We start from the raw sequence: 23,701 nt of genomic DNA on the forward strand, positions 1-23,701 counted from the left end.
CGGGACTCGAACCCCAGACCAACCAGAGAGCAGGACCCGGTCCAACCCACCGCGCCTCCTTATAATATAAATATAAATAATATAAATTATAGTATACTCAATGTTCAATAGTTCCATTCACGGTGGCGCGGTGGCGCAGTGCCTTTACCTGAGAGACAGCAGAGTGAAGTGAGATGGTGCAAAGCGTTTTGAGACGGCTCAGAGCAGCGCAGTGCCACTCGGTCATTAAGAGGCGACTCTGCTGGACACCTGGTCACTGCTGGTACAAATGACCTCCAGTAACCGCTTTACCCGGATCAGACGGTTGTTGAAAGTGCTCCCGTGTTTGACCAGTGTGCACATAATGGGAATGGTTGTTTATCAAGTGCCTGCTTGTGTGACACATGGTGAACAGTAAGATTTCATTCATTAGCAAACTTGTCTAGTGTGCAGTAGAAACCTTACTTTGAATTTTGATTCAGTATATGATATATGGTGCGATACTTTCTCGTGATGTTGGGCAGCGACAGCGATCCTCATCTCCCAGTCTGCCACGCAGAGGTGTGTATTAGGTGCATTAAATGCATTTTCGACTTATGACGGGTTTCGCATAACGTAACCCTATTGCAAGTCGGGGACCACCTGTATAGTTATAATAGTATAAGTTCTCAACTTCCATTAGCCCTTGTGCATCTAGTTTAGCCTGCTACAATCTCAATAATCATGGTCCCTGTTTGGACTGTCCAAACAAAGTCAGCACTTCTGGTGAATGTGAATTCACTTTTTTTTCTTTTTTTTTTTGCAGTGGCAGTTAATAAACACTGAGTGATTATGAATGTATTTACATTTTGCTTGTGAACGTTTAAGTTTACAGTATGCAACAGCTATGAAGGAGTGCAGGTATACAGTCGTACAGTGTAACCAAGTAATTAATGAAGAGAAACCTTATGTTATGATGTAAAAATGTAATGGGTTATGGTGCAATTTGAGCATAATCTTTATTTAGTCAGTTATGAGGCTCAGGAATCTATACAAATTTTTACCATTGAAACTAATGGTAGCTGTGTCTTCAACTTATTTTCAGGAACAAATTACTTTTGCTTAGCTGTATATCACTTTTCAGACAAATATAGGTTTTCAACAAACAGTAAACAATGCAAAAAGAAGATTAAAAATAGTTTAATAAACACTGCTGCTTGTGACAGCATGGAAAAAAAAAAACAAAACAATATAAAATTCCAGTACATATTTACAACCATCATAAAACATGCACAGGTTAATCTATGTTACCTTTAGTGGCAATTTAAAAAATACTGTCATATAATTTAAAGGTTTGTGCAAATGTGCCTGCTATCTAAAATTGTTTGTAGCAGACGTGGCAACAATCCGGCTTTAATGAAAAATTTCCGGCTTGTCTTCTTGGATTCCAGCTAAAGTTAACGCTTTTAAAAAGCAACTAGTATGACAGAAAAAAAAATGAACAAGGGCCTAAGTGGGTCGCTCCCAAACAGCATAGAAGCCACCTAGAAAGCAATGGACACAAGATAACAGGTATAAAATGTTCCAGAATGTCCTGCTCTCTGATCAACACACCATATGAAGAGAAAGAATGCAATCTGGACAAAAATTTAAGACGCACATTGCAGGAGTTAAGAATTATCACACAGAACAAGAACACACAGTATCCCTCTTAGAAAGGCCAACTCACCGTGTGCGAGCTTCCCAAATGCAGTGTAGTATTACGACCATCATAGTCCGGCAGCCAGTCAGCGATCGTAAAATAGCCACGAAGCCGTGAAGCTTTTGGGAAACCAACCCAGTAGCAACTTGCGTTATAAAGCATGTTTCTTAGTTTAACATGGTGAGTCGCTTTGGAGAAAAGCGTCAGCTAAAGGAATAAACGTAAACGTAATGTATGTTGTTATACAGGATTGGCAGCAAGTCACAATGGCAGTGCAGTGATTTAATAATTACAAACGACAGTCTCTGCTACCTTCATGAGCTCTGTGACATATTTCTTGTATAAGATACAGTATCCTTATATTTATGAATCAAGTTTTAAAGGGTTTTTAGAGTTGAAATTGTGCTGTGATGTTTTAAAAAGTACATACCGCTAAGAAACACAGAATGTTCTTAACTGCTAATATTATAAACCCAGCATTATACAGCATGAAATATATTATAACAACCCAGACATTAGTGTTTACAGAAAAAAAATCTCATCCAATATTTATATGTGAATGCTAGCAATTTAATGATTTAAATACAAATTAAACTAATAAAACGGAATGAAAAATCCTTTTTTTGCTACAACTGGAGTGGGTCGTTTAGGTTGCTTTTCGTATGGCTTAAACCCTATGAATAAATGAAAGTTTGTGCAACATCTTTGAAGGATGGAAGTTGTATTTATTGTGCTTGTTTAAGGATACCTGTAATAATGCCCAAAGCATTCTGAAAGCCCCCAAAAGGGATACTGTGTAAGAATCAAGAACACAGCAAAATGTTTTCAGTTAGGTTTAAATACAAACTGCTCACACCCACACAAGCACTCCAAAAGGAGGTTCGATAGAAAAAGTTGTAACAAATTCATTCTGAGCAGAACCGGCAAACACAATCACACACAAACACATCTTTCCCTATTTGGAGTTCGAAGTTCTCAGTCCATAACAATCAGCATCTCCTTCAAATCCTTAAATTTCCTCTCACCCATTTTTTTTTTTTTTATATACACGGAACTGAAACTGGATAGAAGTCAAGCCCATGCTGTTCAAGTGAATTTTCTCATGAAAATGGATGCGAAACCTTATATCGCTTAAAACCCGTGTGTCAGACCAAGTCCACAGGCTGAAACCAGTGGCACCAACAACTTACGCAAATCACATCAGAACACCAATTGGAAAACTCTTCTCATTTAAATAAATACCCTGCAGTAACTTCTATGCACTCAAAACGGAACTGCTCTCCCATTCTTACAGCTAGAATACAACATAATCTATGGTACGTTATCAGAAAATCCCAGCACTACAAAGTCACAAAAAACTCATCAACTCATCACTGAAGTAACACACAGAGTTTACATAATAAAAAAAAAATTATGAGCACATGCTGTGGCCCGTGGCAAAGGCGGACGGTGTCAAAGAGAGCCCCGCTTCACGCTCGCGGCGATTCCTACCAGTGCCTCTGCCTCCTTAGTAACGGTAAGAGACGCAGCCAGTTACTCTTTCCCTCGGCCCCGTTGAGCCTTTCCGATGCTGAAGACAGGGTTTTCCAATCTTACTTTTCAGCTAGTAGCTCCATTTACACAGAATCGCAAACATCATTTTGAAGCCTGCTTATAAAGTTAGTTTTAGCATGACGAAAGTTAAAGACTGGACAAGTACAGTGTTATCGAACTATTTTTCTGGCTGCCACAGAGAGCATGGCTACAAAGTATTGAGATATTTAGATACATTTAACACATTTTTCTATTTCTTTAAATTTCATCTAGCAGTTACTTAACAAAACATTACCCATGTAACCCAGTGGCTGATCCCATATGTGTCAACACAGATTTATCTGACCTAACTTGCATTGTTTCAGCCCATTATCATTGCTGTTATAATATTTGTTCTACCATTTGCCAGATCATTTCACTATGTCATTTAAGAGGACCATGTACATCTGTGTTACAGAAAATGTTCGTTAGTTTACCCTCGACATCACTGATTAAGAACATCATACATGGGCATGTCTAACCCAGTAAGCTTGGTTATGTTGTATGCAAGGTGCATTGACCCCACACTGATGGAGCATTTCAATCAGGATTTTTCCTGCATGACATAAATCTTGACCGAAACTGTAACCTCTAACCGGTTATACGAGAAGTACATACAAAGCTAATCTGAACTGTCAACTTCAAAAATTTTCCTCGAGGAAAACTATGGCTGATTTTAGACACTCGGACCGTATGTAAAATGGGGTGGGGAACCCTGGTTCTCACACGATGTTATGTTGGGTGTGCTGCCTCTTGTTCTAGCTGAGCACGTAATTATAACCTTTAATGAATTTTTAAATTAAATACATTATGTGGTACAAGCCATAGTGCAGCCAACATGTTTGTTGAGAAATTGTCTCCATTTTGCAATAGTGCAAAACAAAATTAAATTGTATATCAAAAAATTACTATCACAATGGTGAAAAGTTATTTATAAATCTCTGAATTTACTCCAAAACAATACCGTCTATTTAGACAATTAAAAAAAAATTGAAGGGTTAATAAAGCTAAATTAAATACTTTTTAAAATTTATTTTGACAAATGGTGGTTACATTTTCCTAGGAAAAATTAACCTGTTACAGTTGTCAACTTGATTTCACACAAATTAGTGACTTCTCAACTATAACAGTATTGACTAGTTTGTCTCGTTTCCCCACCCCTGTCCTGGATTCAGTCGTGTTAAACATATTGTCACCAGGTCTGATTGTATTATAAGCTTTCTAATATTTATCATGACAGAAAAGTGACACTGCCGCTAAATAGTACAAGGGGGAAAACTCTACTTATATAAACCACATATAAAACCACAGATTTTATTTACAAGTGTGTACGACTTCAACATTTACATTGAATTCGTATCTATTTGGTTTATGAATAAACACAATATAACCTTTTTCTCCAAAACCCCAAAATTCCCAGCCATGCTACTGATCTGCTTTTAAGTGAAAGTACTCATTGGCCACGGGAATATTAATTCCCTGTGCATCAGTAGCAGAGAAAGAGTGAGCTGTGGTTGCCCCCCTCAGAACCCATCACACTCAAAGTAAATCACCTCTCAGGTCAAAAGCACTAAGCGGCTGTCAACTCTTGGGTTGTGTTCTGGTCAAATTTGACCCATTAACAACTTTAATCTGTTGTAAATATGGTTTCATTCATCTGATTACCATAAGGCTTCATGACGTTCTCCATGCTAGGCATCTGAACCAATAAAATTAATGATCATCAGTTTCATTGACTTTTACGTCTTATTCACATTTTGTACATTCTGTATCTGTGGTGGTGGGGGATGTGGTGGTGCAGTGGGTTTGGCCGGTGCCTGCAGTGTGGCGGGGCCAGGGTGTTCCCCCTCCCCCTTCAGCCTTGCGTCCTGTGTTTCCGGGATGGGCTCGGGACAAGCGGTTGTTGACTTTGGTTGGTTGTATCTGTGGTGTGTCTGGTCAGATCTGGCCGGCCACAGGACATGAATGGGTGAGACCTAAAATGATACCATGTGTGAGCTGACACACTCACACATGGTATCATTTTAGGTAAGAGGTCTATAGACCCAAAATTTGAAAACAAAGTGTTGGAGATGTTTTAACAGCTAGGAATTAAGGTGGTTAAAATGTGTAACAAAACAATAAGTAATAATTTTGTTTTTTTTATTGCTTTCTAAACAATTTTAGTTGGCGATGCAATTTTGTACACAAACACCAAAAATAGGAAGCCACCACGTTCACAGCCCAAGGGTTAATAATCACTATCAGGCAAGTCCTCTCCTCTAGGATCAGGTTATTCATGATGATTCGGATGATATACTAGAATGTGAGAACCGCACAGAGAAATAACTAAGATGGAATTTAACTATTTTGATGGCTTCAGTTGAGAAACCACCCAGTGTATGAAGCAGGGGCTTGGCAGTCACAAAACATATGTGAAGACCTACATGTGGCATGACCTGCCACACTGGCGCTCAGCTGCAAGAAAACAGTTGAGCGGAAAGAGTGACTGACATCGAGAAAAGAGCATTTCGAGCCCTCAAGTGGAGAAATCGTTTTTCTTCTGCTGAGAACAGTCTCAGGCATGACAGAGAGACCCAAAAAAGTCAAAGGATCCCTGGATATCTTGCAACACTGCCAAAAAACCACAATTCCCATAAGGCCATCATTTTGACTCACTGCTACTCTAAGTCCATGTTTCCTTTTACCCCACTTAATACCCTGCTAACTGCATTCAGTCACTAAGATAGTTAGTTGTATTTTTTTGCTTCTGATGCACAGTGTACTATAAAAATAAAAGGCAAGTTTGCTTATTAAGAGTAAAGAAGGCTAACATCACGTGAGCACACAAAAAGAGACCAACAGCGCATCTATTAGGTACTTGGACAGGCAAATGCCAGAGCAGCACTCTTCTCAGCTTGCACCAAAAAAACAAAAAGCAGCAGTATTCCACGACTAGTGTTTTGAGTATTCAAAGACAATACACCGCTTGTTAAATGACAGGCCTGCTTGACATATTGAGAGATTAGCAGTTTAAGTAAGTGACTATTGCCTGATTGAAATAACAGCAACACGTGGCAGTCTGTTGATTTCTGTTGCATTAAAAGCAACTGTTTCCACAGTGTCAGTTTCCTTGAAAACGCTATGTAAATAACACAAACAGATGGCTATAAATGTTTACTACCATGAGCTAGTGGCTAGTAGCACATGGAACCATAGCTGGGGTGTGGCTGAACTTGACGGACAGCTCCCAGGTCCCATCCCCGCCAGTTCTGGTTAATGAACAACTGCTGGCCATTCTTGAACAATCAAGGCCCTGAAAGTGACAGCTGGTCTGAAGCACGATGTTTTTTTACTGCCACGTTCACCTTGTTTGTTTTGCTTGTTTGGGTTTTGCTTAAACTGGCCGATATTTCTAATTCTGTGTTAGAAAAACATGCTATTTTAATCCTCCATCCTGCCCAAGCGACGACGTCCAAGCCAGATACAGCCGTATCACTTAAAGGGTGTACCGTTATTTCGATCACTAGTACCATTATTTTCAATCAGTTTCAGAGTGTGCCATCACTTCAATCCCTCAGTCATCAACACAACATGCAAAAATGGTCATAAACAATCATGAAAAACTATTACTATGTGTATGAGCACTGAAAGCGATTGTTTGAGTATCTAAAATGCTGCTGCTGAAACCCTGTAACACCACCCTCCGTAGCAGTACGTTACACATGGTTATATAACAGCTATCCATGTTGGATTTCACAGAAATAATAAAAAGATAATGACAAAGTGCAAACATGGCTGTTATTGAAAAATGACGTCTCCTTTTTTTCCCAGCCTCAAAACAAATTCCAGCGGCAGCAAAATTGTCACAAAAGGTTCATTGTAACTTCTGCTGGTGTAAAAAAAAAAAAAAAAAAAAAAAAAACAACACAATAGCAACATTAAAAAAGTGTTAATAAGATTGGGTTTCAGACAATATAATTTCCACAGGAAATCGATCATGATTTTGCTTGGTTCATTTTTCCTCGCCTCTTTTGAAAAATATCAGCACAGGAGAAACTTTTGCGATGGTGGTGGATGTCATGCGGGCTTGGAATAACCAAAGATCCCCACAGGGAAGTGCTTCACATGGGTTGGCCATTGGGCAGCCAGCTGGAAAAACTTGACGTCGTTCCATTCCACTCCGTCGATGGACACTACATATAGAAAGTGGCACAACAGTCAGCTGAGGTGGGCAACACACTTAATTTACACCATAAAGCCAAGCCTAATTCTCATAAGACTGGGAGAATTGTATGCGTGGGGGGCAGTGACACTCGCCTGAACCAGTAGATGGAGAGCATTCACAAAACAAAACCAAGGGCTGTTACGACTGTGTGGAAAAAGGTCAAGAAGTTTTAACTACAATTAAAATACAGTCCACTTAACTCTGTATCCTTGTGGCATACAGGTCTGTTTTGTGGACTATCCACACTGAAAGCTGAAACCATCAAGGGCTACATCTCAGATGGTTACAAGTCACTTGAACATGACATGTGCCACTGCGTTCAGAAATCACATGTCACTGTGAGGCAAAATAACACGTTGCGCAATGACTGAATCCTCCGCACCAAAGTTGAGCATTAGCCTTCAAAAATCTACTTGCACTGTTAAATTCTTAGCAGACCCTGTCCCCCTATTTATTTATTTATTGTGCTCCTACAGCTCACACCACTGTCTCTAGTACTGTCTCTAGTGTTTTATTGTCTCTAGTGCTACAGTGTAAATTATGTCCTGTATACTTTTCTTTACACTGTACATTAGCCTACATGTAAATCTTTTAGTGTTACTTATATTGTCTGTGTATATTGTATATTATGTGTATTGTCGCCATACTCTGGCCTGTGTACTGAATTGTCCTGTCGCACAGAGGTCCAAGAGAAATAAAACTCACTTGTAGTGGAATGACAGTAAAGTTGACTTTGAAATCCTATAATGATATATCAGGACTTTGAATCTGAGCTGTTACCAGGGTTGCTTGTAAGAACTCTCACCTCTTAGCATGGTGTGCTGGTGTTTGGCAGTGCAGATTAACCTGCTGATCCCATCGATCACCTGGCTTTTGGAGTCCAGCTCCTTTTCCTTGGGCTTCTTACTGAGAAACATAACTGTTGGCCAAGAACCACAGAGCAGAAGCACTCTTATAGTAGGCATAGTTATACTGTACATTATTTATTATTGTATATTACAGTATATATACAATATATTAAAGGTAAAAACTTGTAACTGCTCTAAATGAAGGCAAAAATGAATTATAAGGATCAGAGCAACCAACATTTAAAGAATACACACTGCACAACTCAAGATAATTATGTCTACACAGAATTGCAGTCAATGAGGTTAGAGACAGTTTGGACAAAAATACATTAATGTTCACAAGTGTCTGCAGCCCACACAGCAGTGTTGTGATTTCTGGTGTGAAGTTTCACATTTACATGTTAAAACATTATATTTATTTTGCAGTCTCTTGTGTCTAAATCAACAGGTCAACAGCATAACATCGCAGTAGATACATAAATCAATAAATACTCTGTACAGTAAAATAAGTCTTATGTTACACTAAGTGAGTCTAATGTTACAATGTTGAATATGCAAACAAACAATACTAGAAGCTTTTACAATAGTGCTCAGGTTAGTCTGTCCAAAACAAGAAGCTAAATTTAGCCTAGTTTGGAAATGTACACTGGGCAAACATCCAGTGCATCAACACATTACAACACAGAAATAACACTGATGGTGAGTATAGTTTTACACTATTTTAGGTAATTCCAGAGCACTGATGAACATAGGTTCCCTTTGCTATAGTGGCCTTCAGCAAGGTACCTAACCTGAATTGTTCTAGTGAAATATCAAACTGTACAAATTAATAAAATTATTAGATGCACTGACTTAAAATGCTGTTAAATTATGGAATAACATTGGATGCATCTTCAGCAAAACACTAAAAGCAAGTAGGTTTTTTTTTTTTTTTATAACAGTTATCGAGCCTATCTTTGCTGGAGAAAGGCTTACCTTTTTTGTTCTTCTCCTTCATGACTACAGTCATGGACATACAGGGTGGGGGTGTGAGCTCGCCCCCGCTGGGAATACGGCTGACCTGCAGCGAGCGGAAGTTGCTCTTCAGCGTGTTCTTGATGCCTATGTCTCGCTTCTCTCCCTCACGTTTCTTCTCCTGGCCATGCCACGTCCAGTAGTCCACCTGGAGACCCATGACCTCGCTGCTCGAACCTGGAGATCTGGCCGACACAAATACCCATACAAGCATGTGCATACGTGCACAAAAACATGGGGATACATCAGATCGGCGAACAAAAACATGAACGTTGTTGGGTGGTGTCACATTTTTTCGACAGAAATTTCCTAGAGAGCAGAATTGATTTATGATTCCTTCTTAATGAAGGCTGGCAACAGGAGGATCTTCCTGTTTGACACACCTTGCTTCAAGGAAGTATCTGCAGCCAGCTTCCTAGGTCCCCATGGACAGTGGAAATGGCAGCAGCCATTCTAAGGACAGGATCAGATGCAGCAGGGTTCTGGGTCCCATGCAGCCCTCTTTTGCCCACTCAGTGGTATTTAATGAACAGCTTGTAGGTTCAAATCCCTGATAAGTGCATTTGTTGTTCCCTTGAAAAAAGTACTTACATTTCTTCTGTTTTGATTCATCATTACAATGTTATACACTATAACGGTTTAAGTACTTGAAGCAATTTTGGATAAAGCAACTAACTGAACTTTTATGCAAAGCAACTATTTTAAGGCTTCAGAAGAGCCATTTGCCTTGTGTGTGTGGTACAAATGAGGTTGACGGGGGTGGGCGTACCCAGCTCCAGAGAGTGCGGCAGAGACAGAAGGGGAGGATGGAGGGGTACATGTCATATCCTTCCCATATGATGCCCCTGTCTGGGGGGGCGGAGAGACCAGCGTATTCAGGCTTCCGACCATCGCGTCGTCGGAATCCACTGGTGAAGCAGAGAAGGTGTAGGATGGGTCAGACACAGGATTATGTGAATAAGCAACAACCAGGCAACAACCTGAAGTGTCTTTGATACTACTGAGCTTACTCATTAATTAAATGACTGCTTCACCTAATGAACTAATTCAGGTTTGTCGTCCGCAGGTTTGTGTGGTCCTGAAATAGAATTTGGAAAATAGCAGTGCTCGAAGAGGGATCTCAGGAAGTAATGCAGTCCTCTCTTCATAGCACATAGCTGGTTGTGGCACAAAAGCAAAGATTAAAGCATCTCCTGAAGCATCTCTCTCCATGTTCAAATGCTCGTGACCTAATTCTTTGGACCCTGCGAGGCACCATCTGAGAGATTTAAAGGTTAGTCGGACCAGACTTCTCCTCAGATGGATTTACGAACCACCGAATGAATAACTTGGGTGATGGTGTCACATGAGGAAATTTGACAGAAGAAGTGAATGAACCCAATTACAGCTGGTACCCAACTGTAAAACCTTTGACTATCCCAGAGATATCAAACAGTGATTTTTCAGACAAGCTGGAATCTGAATTAAAGTCTCTGTTTGTGCAGCACACCAGTCTAATGATCCATGGCATAATGGATATGTCCTTTTATTTTGATCGCAATTAAAAAGGGATGATCCTTAATCAGCCGTGACTTGATCAAGTCAATCAATTTGATGTCCCATTACCAGAAATGCCAGTCCAGAACATCATGGGGAAGCAGGAAAGATTTTGAAAGCTCTCAAAGAGGCAACATATGTTCAGCAGCAGTTGTTAGTTTTTACAGAGCCCATTTATACCGCCTGTGGTAATGGTCATATTCTGAGGTTAGGAACAAAATTACTTTCATGGTGACACTGAGCATCATAATTATTTTCAGTAATTCAGCTTAAATAGTCAGTCTTTCACAGGAAATGAGTTAAGAGATCCTACCTGAGGTGGAGAGACTGTGCTCAACAATGCCCACTTTCACAACCTGCAAAGAATGGGAAGAATGGATTGCTGTACACAGAACCTTTGTTTGTTGGATGCAATAGCAGACACATACTTTTCCCAGGAATTTAGACTTCCTCCACACTGGACTCGCACTGTTTCTAAGTGAGACTAGGTAGATCTATTCAGGCGTACTTCCCCATTGGTGCTGATCGCAGGGGCCACATGGGCCCAGAGGAAAGATTTACAGGTCTTATCCATCCCTACCACAGCAGGAAATAGAACAGAAAGCCTCACAACCCAGTGGCCTTACCCCAACAAATGGCACAAACTTCTGGCAGGAGTCTTCATCAGGGCTGCAGAGGGAGAAGAAGATGTCAGTTCTGTATGCAACTGAGGCAGAGGGATCAGCACTTTCCTCACTAGTAGAAATGGGGTTGGTGTGAAAGCCATTGTGAGCTTTCAGTGATGTTTGATGACCTTAATGGCACTGGAAGAAAGGGTTGAGGGGTGCATACCAAACCATGTGCATCATTGCAGATGGGACATGGCAACTGAGACCTGATGGAGTTTTTTCAAGTGGCTCATGGACCTTCAAAGTAAATTCTGAAACAATCGCTTACAACCTAGGGACAGTTGTAAGGCCTGGAGGGATGGCAGCATTTCAGAGTTCCCAGGCTTGAAGACCATGACACAGACCTACACCCTGTTATAGCACCCAGCTCAATCAAAGAGCGTTCACTGGCCTTTGCCGACCTTTCATAACACCATTAGGAACCAAGAAGCACTGATTACATCACAGGCTGTTTTTTTCCTTTAATTAAATACAGCCTGTTGAAAGTTTCACCTTTACAGTTGTATGTCATGTCTCTTTTCTGTCACTAAGAGCATTCTCTGTAGCGTCTCCCAGAAGTGCAGGTGGCTGCAAGTCACCATGGTGGAATGCTGGAAGGTGGGGGCTCATCTAGCTCCAGGAACACAGAGGACCATTCCTGCTGTCCAGCGCAATAAGCTCATGTCAACTCAACCACTAGTTTGATTTTTGGAATTGAATGTGCCTGTTGTTGGAAATGGGGGCAGAAATTCAGGGATTACAGAACACAGGGCCCATTGCCCAACCTATTTTCATTCATGGTGTCACAGCTAACCCACAGCCAATGGTGACCAAAGGATGGAAAATCTCTGTACAAGTTAAACATGTCATGCTGAAGTAGAGTTCTGTTTTCCAACTGTACTCGGTAAACAACTTTTTTCAGCACCTCACCACCAATGGTCACAAGTTATTGGCATTCACACAAGGTCACCCTAAGGTCATATTCAATGAAGCTTTCAGTCAAGTGATCAAATCCAAGTGACCCGTCAAGTTATGAAATGTAAAGGAACACTGGATCATTTAAAAAAAAAAAAATAAAAAAAAATTTGTTGTTGAACATGCTGGATCATTAATGGCACTGGACACAACAAGCAAAGAGGTATTTTTCATTAGGGATTAATTAGGCATTTCCACACAGCATGAAACAAACAAGAGAAACAGGCATGGTTAACATTGAAGACACACCAAGAAACTGCAGAAGGAAGGCCAAGACTTATGTGGACAAGTAGTGAAGTTACAGTGAGTGCTGATCATGATGACGGCAGGTTAGGCAACAGGGCAAAGAGGGAGGAGAGAGTAAAGGTGGTAAAACCAAAAAAGAGCAGTCAGATACCTGATGTAAAAATCAAAATATAAACTTCTCTTCCTTGATTGCGAAAAAGGGGGAAATATTAAAGTGCAAAAGTGTTACACTTTATGTCCAGGTTTCAGTTTCGTTTGTAGTAAAAGTAAACCCAAGGTGCAAAAGAAGGACTGTGTTGTATTAAATAATACTGACTGAACAAATACAACAACTGTTTTTTACTAAATTTTAGAACAGGCAATTGAAAGAGCAATGTAAAAATTTGAGGGAACAATAATAACTCCTATAAAGATGAACATAATAAGTTATTCAATAAAAATTCTATGTGTAAATATGCCAACAGTCCACTTAAAATGCATGCCAAAGCAAGTCATACATCAACAAGAAGTAAAATGATAATCACATAGGATGTATTAAAAAAGAAAACTGCAAAACAGGAACAAAGATGACAAAGAAGACACTTAATAATATACCAAGTAGAGGAGCAAGAAAATTTATTTGGGCCATACTTGTCAAAATGGGGGGGGGCATAAAACTGCAGAAGTTTTGAGCGTGAGATGTGTCTGACCCTGCAGAATTAGCCATTGCCTCAAACTCTGGCCAACACATGGGCTCTCCTGCACATGCTATACATGCATAAACACAAACTGAGGACTTACCTCTTCTGCTTATAGGTGAGCATAGCCTCTGAGATCGGGAATTGATGGGACACATTCGCCCCAGCCAGGTACTGTGCCACTCTCCCTGTCACATCAATGTTGTCTGCAAAAACAGGCACAACCACACAGTAAATTAATCTTGCTGGGATGTGGGTTATAATCCAGCTCAGTCTACCTGAACTTTACTTATCCTCATGCTCTTACTGTTTTTTTCCCAAGTGCTCCAAATCCCACCCACAGCCATATGATGGAAAAGTGTCTCAAGTGAAATGGTGACTTTCAACTGCCTGTAGTGTGTATGAGTCAAGGAGCGTGTGTGTGTATTTTGCCCTACAACGGACTAGCATCCCTTTCCAGGTGTACCCTACTTCATGTGCTATACATCTGAGATAGGCTTCAGACCACTGGGACAAGAACTGGACAAGCTGTTATTGATAACACATGATGAATGAAGAGTTGTAGCTCATTTATAGCATTCCTTATGCTAACAGGCCTACCATCTCAGTTTATCAAATTATCTGCCAATTTGCAGTACCCTAACATTTCGCTAGTGGCACGCCAACATTACTGTAGTTACCTGCCAAGACTCTAGAATCCCTCACACACTTTATCTTTTGTTACATTAGAGTAATGTGATAATACTCAGTAAATATATTCATTATTCCAGAATCGATTCACTCCCTGAAAAGAGGTACAGGGTCTCTGTAAGGCCGCCACAAGTCCTGCCCTGGGCAATGGAGCAGACCACTTTTGGAGCAGATGGCCTTTGACCTTGCTATAATTCAATAACCCCTTCATTCTGGGTGCTTCAGTGAGAAAAGGCTGTATTTACTGTAACAAAAGAAATATGTACGAGTGGTGAATGTGCTTTGTTGCTGATATTATTACGATTATAACCTCTTGACTATAGCAGAGCATGCTCAGTACATTGCAGTACATTGCAAACAGCTATCACAAGAGAGGACACATAATCACATGGCATGATGCACATGGTCCTCACCTGAGAGTGGGGGCTCAGTCCGACCGAACAACTCCCTCCATCCAACATCCATGAAGGTGTTGTTGAACCTGCTGTCAAAGGATGCCATGTACTTTGCCAGGGGATGAGAACCTGATCAATTCATAAAGAGTATTTTGTTAACTTCATCTGGTAATACAAAAAAAAAAAAAAAAAAAAAAAAACTGAAGTACACTGGTAACATACCATATATTATTTCCCATCAACAATTCATATTTACTGAATGAAGGATGCAAGTAGCATGCTGGCTAAGAACATAAAAATGTACTGTAATGAAAAAATTAGCCTATTCAACACCTATATCTTGGATCTGCTGTTTTACCTTTTACGTTTCTTAGGAGCTTGTTCAATTACTTCGAATTGAAGGATAACCTAAAAATGCTGACAGTTGTTCTCCCAGTCTTACCAATGGGGATGACCAAGAAGCGAATGTAAGTCAACCAGTCAGGTGTCTTGTTAGCCAGCTGCTCCACAAAGAACCTTAGAATGGTGCTGAGGTAGCTCTGGTCCCCTGCCACGGCCACCTTAATGGTGGGAGGCGTTTGGGCATTGCAGTTGCAGCTGTGAAGAAAAGAAAAAAAAAAAAATGTAGTTCAGGGAGACAGGTTGGCCTCTCAGGAACAAATTCAAGTTGCAGCAGTGAAAATGAAGTGCCACAGATGATGCTGATTGGTAAATTAAAAATTCAAAAGTACAGCCAAAGTGTGAACTTCTCAGTTCAGTTTATTTCAAGAGTGAGATTCAAGTTTTCACGGGTGTAAATTGTTTCTGGGTTTTAAAAAAAAAAGAAAGGCAGCCAGACACTCAACAAAATTATGAAAAGGGCTAATGATGAGGAAAACTGGTAGATTAAGGAAGCCAGCTTTGTGTTGAAAGAACAGGTTTTCTAGCAATATGAACAGAATGTAGAGAAGAAAAAAAGAGAGTGACACATGGCAAGAAATTCATCTGCGAGACCGGTCTAGATGTGTGACCTGCTTTTGTGGTGTAATATTATTCAGAAAATTACTGCCGAATGGATGAAATGGGTGCGTTAGTACTGAGCTAGGACACAAATGTGTATTTCCTTACATCTCTGCACTTGAACCGAAAAACACTGACGTAGTGGAAAGTGCAAGATATGTTCTTTCTTCAGTTTTGACTGTATTTCAGACACTAATGGTGAAATTGTAAATTATATGATTGCCTATAAAGTAGAGTCCCTACATGTAAAGATACGACAGCACAGTACTGGACTCACAATCTCTGGATCCGGATGACGATGGTGTTGAAGGCAGCCTGCACGTCGGCGGCAGAGCAGGTGGACACAATAGGCTGGTTCTGCTCATGAAGGATCTCTGCCAGATACTGTAATAGGTGGTCAGTGAAGGAGACAAGGGTAACCAAGTGGACCCTTATAGTAAAGCCTGGTTAAGTGTCCTTATGGACTAGAAGAGGAGGCCTGGCAAACGTATCAGAATTTTGACCAGGTCATGGTACAGGGTTTGTGAGCACTCAGGGGGAATAGACTACACGAGGAAAGCTGGGTGGTAAAGTGTAGATGGTAACCCCTGAGGAGTAAGAGCAAGGACAACTCAGTGTACAGTGCAACTATATTGCTGGACAATGCAACCTGAGACTCAAATATTGTAGGAGGGCTTTCTGCGCATGATTAGTGAAAAGTTCAGTGTCACATCCTATAGAACAACCTCCAACCTATAGAACAACCTTCACTTTCCAAGTGAAAACAGGGACATTGAGTCAGAATGGACCATATTCAAGACTACAAAGATGTGGTTGCTAAAAGCTGTGGTCTGAGGGCAGCTGGTTCCTCCCACAGGAGCAGTCCTAGGGTCCAGTGGTAGGAAGCTGTTAAGCTGAAGGAGGAAGCTTTCTGGGCAAGTCTTTCAAGGTTTTCCCTTGATTTAGCTAAGGGGTATCAGCAGACCAAAAGGGCCACAGGAAAGGCAGTTGTTTAAGTGAAGCTAGGGCAAGGGAGTTTGGAGAGAGCCTGAAGAAAGACTGTGGTGGCCTTAAAGTTTTGCTGGCAAACCATTCAATGCCTGAGGAAGAGTAGGAGTGATCTTGCCAACACTGTGCTAAGCAAGGGTAGGGAAGTGTTGACAATTACTGGGACATTTTTTGGGTGTTGGAAGGAACACTTTGAAGAACCTCTAGTGGACACGCCCTCCTACTAGTAGAGAGTGTTTCAAGTCTCCTTGGATTGTAACTCATGACTGTTCCAGAAATCACAAATGTAATTCAAGCCCTCCATAGGTAAGGATGCAGAGAGAGATTAGATAAAGCCAGAGATTTTTAAAATCCCTGGAAAGTGTAAGAGTAGTGTGGCTCATGCACCTCTTCAATGCTGCATGCATGCATGATGGCACCATAAATCTATACATCATGAAAGACTGGCATCTTCAGCAGCAAGGTAAACATACCAGGTATACATTAACACCTGCACTAGACAGTAGAGTTACATAAAAATCTCTGTGTGGCTCTTTGAGCTTCCCTGAGGGCAGGTGTGACAACCTCCCCCCACTCCCCACAACCAATGCCTCTGCTCTCTCTCTCTCTAAACAGAGCCTGTGCCCACCTGCCCCTGCCAGTCTGTGGTGTTGACAAGGATGATGTTCTCTGGCAGTTGCTCATCTGAAATCAAGATCTGGTTCAGCTGGTCATACACTGACTTCCTGGGGATCTGAGATAATAACAAAAAGAGGAGACAGGTGGGGGTGGGGTGGTAAGTCGTCATAGGTCAGAATTCTGTGCAAGTCATCCTTCGTTTTAATGGCTCTGTTACGTGGAACTACTATAGTCAGTTGAGCAAGAAACTTTTAAACACACAGTAGAAATACCATCTTCTGAGTGTAATTCCAGTTCATGTCCAGGGAAAGTTATAAAACACACCAGCAAAGAACATTAGCCAGTGAAAATGAAAAACATCTTTCAACAGTGTTCTCTAGCAGCTCTCTGTTCTGTGGCAAAAGTCACAACGACCGCCTTGGTCTTCTTTTCTCCAACTCTCTGTTCTGCTGATTTTCAATGTCTACAAGGCTACAAGAGGACTCCTGCAATTCTGGGCTTGGATTATCAGCTTCTTCAGTGAAGGGGGTTGGTATTTTATTTTCTTTTCTTACTGCACATACCTGTGAAAAGCAAATTAAAATCCAATTCTCTTTTACTTTTACACTGTGCTCCCTCTGTCTTGAGCTCCTCCTGAACCCCACCTGAGCTGTGAGCCGGGAGTCCGGTGAGGTCTCGCTGTCGATGCTGCTAGTACGGTCACTCTGGGCTTTGGAGTTCTGACGATCCTTCATGGAGGTACTCCTTGGTCGCCGCTGCACCTTGTTCTCTACTTTGCTGGGAAGACGGACAACACAATAAACTCAGCAACGAGGGAAATGTGGTACACACAAAAAGGCCAAAGAGTTGGTGCAGTCAAAAAAGCTGTGCTAGAACCGCAGCAACCTGGAATAAACACTGGTACCTTGTTAATATGGTGTTCATGTTGAAAGACACCAGAGACTCTGTTAAAGATTTTAAACATGAAATAATGCACGGCCACGTGGGCTGTAGGTACCTAGGTGACATATGGGTCTGCGACTCTGTCTTGCAGAGCTTGCCAATTGAGCTGGTTTTGTCAGTACTGGCTTCCAAGCCACCACTGGTGTCTCCAGTCCCAGTTCCCACCTCCTCGCTCTCGGTATCCTGGAGTGAAAAAGAGATTTTAAGATATGTATAATTTTTAAAAATAAATATTAATTAATAGGGCCATTTTATCCACAACAACTCACACAGAAATTGTCCACATTTTACCAATTTATACCAATGGCTATGTCATAGTAATTACATCTTTACATTTACATTACATTTATTTATTTGGCAGACGCTTTTCTCCAAAGCGACTTCTAATGAACTCTAGTGTTATCAACCCACACACCTTTATTCCCCAAGGTGACTTACACTGCTAGATACACTACTTACACTGGGTCACACACACTCTTTCTTAATTAGCCTAGAATTTAAACTTCCATGCTACATGGGGCCACTGCTGAGCATATTAAAAATTGTACAGATAGGCAAAGTCTTACAGTTGCAGAGTGCTGTGTAGTCACACATAGGTTGCAACACTTACAGGTGCTCAAAGTAGTGGGCTGAGACCTGACTGAGGAGAAATCGAGCTCATGCTGTGTTTGGTACTTGACAATGCAACCTAGACATCGATGAATTAACAAAGGAACCTCTAACCCCTGTGTTTGTTTCTCAGCGAAAAGAAAGTCAATCCGGCTTGTGCTAAGGAGTCGGGGGCATGCACATGGACTGCACTCTGATGACTGCCTTGATCCAGCACCACCTTTCTGCTTGTTTTTGTCACTGTTTTTCGTATGCTTACGCTTATGTTACGTTTACGTTACGTCATTTAGCAGACGCTTTTCTCTAAAGCGACTTCCAGTCACAATAGCAGAAAAAATAGAACACAATGCAGGTCAATTCATTGGGGGGAGAAAACAGGAGGAGAGATGGTGGGTTTTTGGGTCATGAGACAAAGCAATGGGGCTATCAGAGAAAACTGCTCAGTAAAGGCCCTATCCAGCGAAAAACACTCACCCCTGTAGTCGTCTCTGCAGCAGCATCATTTTGGTATCTGGGCACTGTCGCTTTGCATGTTTCAGGAGATAGGAGGTCTCGACTCTGCAGAGCAACACAAAACAATAACACAGCACTGTGTTAAAGACAGCATCCAGGTGCAAATGTGGGTCTGTCAACATATTGCAGTTCATCCACCTATTAGCAGATCTGAAGGCACTGGATATTGGAATGATAGATCAATCCAAGGTATCACTATATTTTCTTTAATATATTGTGCAGAATTTCCAACGCGAGAGAGAGAAACACAAATTCTTAAAAAAAATACTTTATTTCACTGCATGAAGTATTTACTTTCATTGAACTTTTAATAATAAATTAGAACTGCAGATTTGGTAAGGAGATCATTTTAAAAGTTGTGCCATCTTCCAACATGGTGTGTCATTGTTATTGTTTTAATTTGTGATATTGCGTCATGTTTTGAATAAAAGGTTTTATTTACATATAACAAGTATACTACCATGTGAAAATGATGAAAAAAATGACACATTGGAATGACTGCTCAATCATATGGTCCCTTCTCCCACCAATTAGTCCACTCATGTGAAGGTGAACTGTATTACATATGCACTAAGAAATTTCTTTCGGATGTAGTTGCATGCAATTTTATCTTGGTTGGATATTGAAAAAATATTTATTACATAACAACCATGAAAATGTTAATTAGACAATTAACAAATTGCACAACCCACTCTTAAAGGTCCAGAAACTAGCTCAAGGAAGTAAAGAGCAGAGCACAACCTCAACACATACAACTAATATAATGGTTCTAAAAACAAACAAATGCTTGTGTTCATCTTGTTCATATAACTAACAGGATAGATCTGCACACGAATAGCATTTGAACATCCCTCCATTTCCTGACCAGTTTCTTTTTTTCTAGTGCAGCTCTGCTGTAATGGAAGCAAAGGAATACCTGAGTATTCTCGGGAAAGTAATATGCTGCAACAGTCTCATTAACCATGTTACGATGCATCTGGAGCACAAAAAGGGGCTTTTAGGATTCCATGTAATGATACATTAGAATGAAGCCTTTAAAAATCACCTCCCACTTCCCCACAGCCTTATAAATATGCTTTCAAGGGGATGAACATAACTGGGTGCAGCTCTGGTTGATCTAACGATACTGAAGGGGTTGCTGATGTCAAAATCTAAAAATACAATGGTACAGCAAGGCCGGCTGATGATCTAGATGGAGATCTGATCCTGCTGGCTGTGAGCCTGGGATGCCGGTCTGGAACAAGTTGTTGATGGAAGGTGTGGTGCTGTGAAGGTCCTCCATAGAGTCAAAAACAAACACTATTTGTCCCATGAACACAGACGATCATCTTTCCTGAGAAATCCAGTGGCAGAGTGACAATATTGATTGGAAAATTGCACGGTGCCCAGCTCTCTGTTCACTCTCAGCTTTCTGTGCAGGTGTGGTGGCGGTTCGTGGGTTAGGTGCAGGAGTGCACTCACCGCACTGCTGGCTTCCCTCGGCTGGCTCTTCTGGCTGTGCAGGCTTCCGATCTCTGTCTGGGAGCTCGAGTGGGACATCCCTTCAAAAAACGGCCTGGAAAGAGAAACCCAGTCTGCTGAGGGCAGGCAGGAGGAACAAGTGGATGAATGTGCTGATGAGAGTGAAAGACAGAGTGGAACGTGTGCCTCAAATCACTGTTCTCAAGTGAGCGGATGAGGTAGTGGATAAATGAGCATATGAGAGATCTGGTGAATGAGTGAATGAGCAGACAATGAGTGAATGAATAAATGAAACAGCTCCAAAATGTAGCAATAAATGAGGATATAAACAAGCGGGTGGGGGACACATAAATAACAAACCTCTGAGCTCTGCTGTTTATAGGGGGAGAGACTACGGAAACCCACAGCATGGAATAAATTAAATAATCAGACAGTCCCCTAATCAAACATTAGCAGCCAAGCACTTAAAGCCGGCAGCCTCAGGGGAAAAACTCATTTCTAATCAAACAAGCTACTAAATGCAGCCTCCTTGAAAGTTTGATCCCCAACCAGTGGGTATACCATTATTACAATGCCAAATGTTTAATGGTTAAATGTAAACTGACATTCAAAATTGGCTTATAAAATTCAATATAAGATTACGATGAAGGCTTGCTCGAGCTCAGTTGCACTGCCAGGAATCTAATTTTGTCATGTTCTGATTATTTGAACGCTTCAGTGTACAGTATATAGAAGGAGCGCATGTTTTTTTATTTTTTTTTTTTATTGACAAGTCATTCTGAAATGCAAACATAGGCCTATGACAAATTTCAGTATTCATTTATTTTTATTCCCATTTTCTTTACTTAAAAGAGCCATATTTTTTCAGTAGTATGTAACTGATTAAAGGCTGCTTAAATAATGGACAGTAATTTAGGTATGGAATTTACATGTGAAAGTTACATTAAAGTCTGTTGGCGTTTTCCAAGAAAGGCCTTTTTGTTGAGCACACCTGAGTTTGGGTTTGGGGGTGCTCAACACGCTCTCGTTGTCCTCCATCTCTGGGCCACTGTCACTCTGGTTGTACACCTCCAGGCTGTCATAAAGTAAGTCCAGATCCTCCTCCACCTCCTGGGTCTGGTCCACTGGGTCTGAATCCAGAACCTGTGACCCAAACACACTAAAATATTTAAGAAGAGCCAAAGTTCTGTAATATTCATTAAAAATGCATGTTAATGCATATTTGCATGGAATATAAGTCATCATAAACTGACAACACACCACTTGTAACTGAAGCCTGAGTTATTTTCCATTTCCTAGCTACTCTAATTAAAATACCAACTGTAGAACAAAAAGGAAATAACTTATTATATAAACAAAACAAGAATAATGAAAGTGATAAGTCAGCGCAGTACAGTCAGGTTTGAAGGTTCGGCAAAGCCGTTACTGAGGCTATCAAAAAGCACTATCTACATTTAAACACAAAGTATGTCGACATGAGAAATAGACAGGTAAGGCTAGTGCAGGTGGAGATTTTCGCTCAAGCCAGAGTGTGTTGATAAAATCAATAAGATTTAAATATGTTAAAACTTAAAGCAAGTTTCCATTTACCACGATTAAACAACTTGCAAGTAGTAACCTAATCTTTGTAACTTTCTTAGCCAGTAACCCCCCTTTTTCAGCTTATTCAGTACAAAATTAAGCAATTTAATTTTTTGCTAATTTATTTTTTTTTTATCTAATGGGTGAAAGTTTGTTTATTCTACGAGTTATTTTAATTTTCTAACTCATGTTGACAATCCTTGGCTATTTTCCCCCACTTTTTCCATAGTGAATCATTGTTATGTGCACTCTGCTAGTGGAATATCCACTACCCACCCCTTTCAGTCATATAAAGGTAACACCAGTAGTAGTGCCTTATGAAACTTGATAACAGGAGCAATTAGTTTCATTCCAATGGTATTCCATATACAGCTTAGAATAACATTTTTGATTGTGTGTTTTGGGTGGTTTTTGAATGCAAATTGGTGAGTCCTGGAAAAGATTACATTTTGTTCCCTCATGATGTGATAATAACAGTTTGTTCCGTATCCCAAAACTTGCCTTAGAGAGAGATTTTGAGGAAGGAGCGAGATTTGAATAATAGCATGGGTGTATAACAACAGCTTAATTAAGAAAAATACAAGAAATTAAATAATAAGGAAAACCCTTAATAGCCATGAATGTAGCATAAAAATCAGTCAACAATGTGGTGTCAGTCTTCTTGCTCCAGCTCATAATAAACTCACTGGTGCATTAATTCATTAAAAATATAAACGCCTTCATTGCTGGACAAATGCTAAATTCATTGGAATGCGGAGAAGATCTGTACTTTACCTGCTGAACAACAGGACATGTGCAGGGCTGACAACATTTGAGGTTCAAATAAGCTCGAGTTATCTATTGTAAAGACATTTTATTGACATCAAACGATTACAAAGCAGGCCACTAGGCTCTAATGAAAAGGTTATGAATGTGTTAATTGCCAGATTGAATAGTTATCAAATGCAAAATGTGTATTATGCATGAACATAATCTCCCTGGAGTATAAAAGTGAGTGAAAAGTCTCCTAATCTGAGAATATTGAAAATAATAATGATTCTTTCAAAACTTAAAGAGAATAAATGCTTTTGAGCAATCCCACCCTCATTGGGCTCGTGGTCAACAAACAATAGGTAGACAAACCTAACAAAGAGTTTCAAATCTGCATGCAATTGCAGTCATTTGCTGCAGCACTGGAATTACTTACTTCAGGCTTTAGGTATGCAGTAGGTTTCCCTGAAGCCAACGTCCTTAAACATAGTTCGAAGTGGGTGGTCTGTGCCCTGACTTCACTCCAGTCCGGTTCCCTGGCCTAACCAATCCAATTTGTATGCTAATCATATGTACTATTTATACCTTTGCCAAAACCACTGAAGCAAAAATAGCATATGTGTTCAGGCTACAAGCCAAATATTAAAGATAAATGACATATCTGATACCTTCAGAGAGGATGGTGTGAGACTGAGGCCATGAGACCGCCTGTCACCTGACTGCTGCCCTTCTTTCCCGTGTGGGAGTCTGATAAACCATATCCAGATTGGATAA

General features: G+C 40.5%; 1 protein-coding gene across 2 annotated transcripts in view; it reads right to left on the reverse strand.

Annotated features, from left to right (window-relative positions):
• Positions 1 to 4,023: 4,023 nt before the first annotated feature.
• LOC108933753 (phosphofurin acidic cluster sorting protein 2-like) overlaps positions 4,024 to 23,701 on the reverse strand; it is a 73,852-nt gene continuing 54,174 nt past the window's right edge. Inside the window, exons 9-25 of one of the 2 annotated variants that reach the window (XM_018751034.2) lie at positions 21,588 to 21,739; positions 20,597 to 20,690; positions 19,097 to 19,180; positions 18,069 to 18,196; positions 17,716 to 17,848; positions 17,082 to 17,186; positions 15,744 to 15,850; positions 14,910 to 15,064; positions 14,486 to 14,596; positions 13,486 to 13,588; positions 12,857 to 12,889; positions 11,464 to 11,506; positions 11,151 to 11,193; positions 10,071 to 10,209; positions 9,263 to 9,486; positions 8,245 to 8,358; positions 4,024 to 7,407 (exon numbers count right to left, since the gene is read on the reverse strand). In XM_018751034.2, the coding sequence (XP_018606550.2) occupies positions 7,292 to 7,407; positions 8,245 to 8,358; positions 9,263 to 9,486; positions 10,071 to 10,209; positions 11,151 to 11,193; positions 11,464 to 11,506; positions 12,857 to 12,889; positions 13,486 to 13,588; positions 14,486 to 14,596; positions 14,910 to 15,064; positions 15,744 to 15,850; positions 17,082 to 17,186; positions 17,716 to 17,848; positions 18,069 to 18,196; positions 19,097 to 19,180; positions 20,597 to 20,690; positions 21,588 to 21,739 (1,884 nt within the window). In that variant the 3' untranslated portion in view covers positions 4,024 to 7,291. The remainder of the gene's footprint in view (positions 7,408 to 8,244; positions 8,359 to 9,262; positions 9,487 to 10,070; positions 10,210 to 11,150; positions 11,194 to 11,463; positions 11,507 to 12,856; positions 12,890 to 13,485; positions 13,589 to 14,485; positions 14,597 to 14,909; positions 15,065 to 15,743; positions 15,851 to 17,081; positions 17,187 to 17,715; positions 17,849 to 18,068; positions 18,197 to 19,096; positions 19,181 to 20,596; positions 20,691 to 21,587; positions 21,740 to 23,701) is intronic. The other variant, XM_018751035.2, reaches the window with a different exon arrangement.

The sequence above is a fragment of the Scleropages formosus genome, chromosome 16 (genome assembly GCF_900964775.1).
Source record: "Scleropages formosus chromosome 16, fSclFor1.1, whole genome shotgun sequence".
Lineage (NCBI taxonomy): Eukaryota > Metazoa > Chordata > Actinopteri > Osteoglossiformes > Osteoglossidae > Scleropages > Scleropages formosus.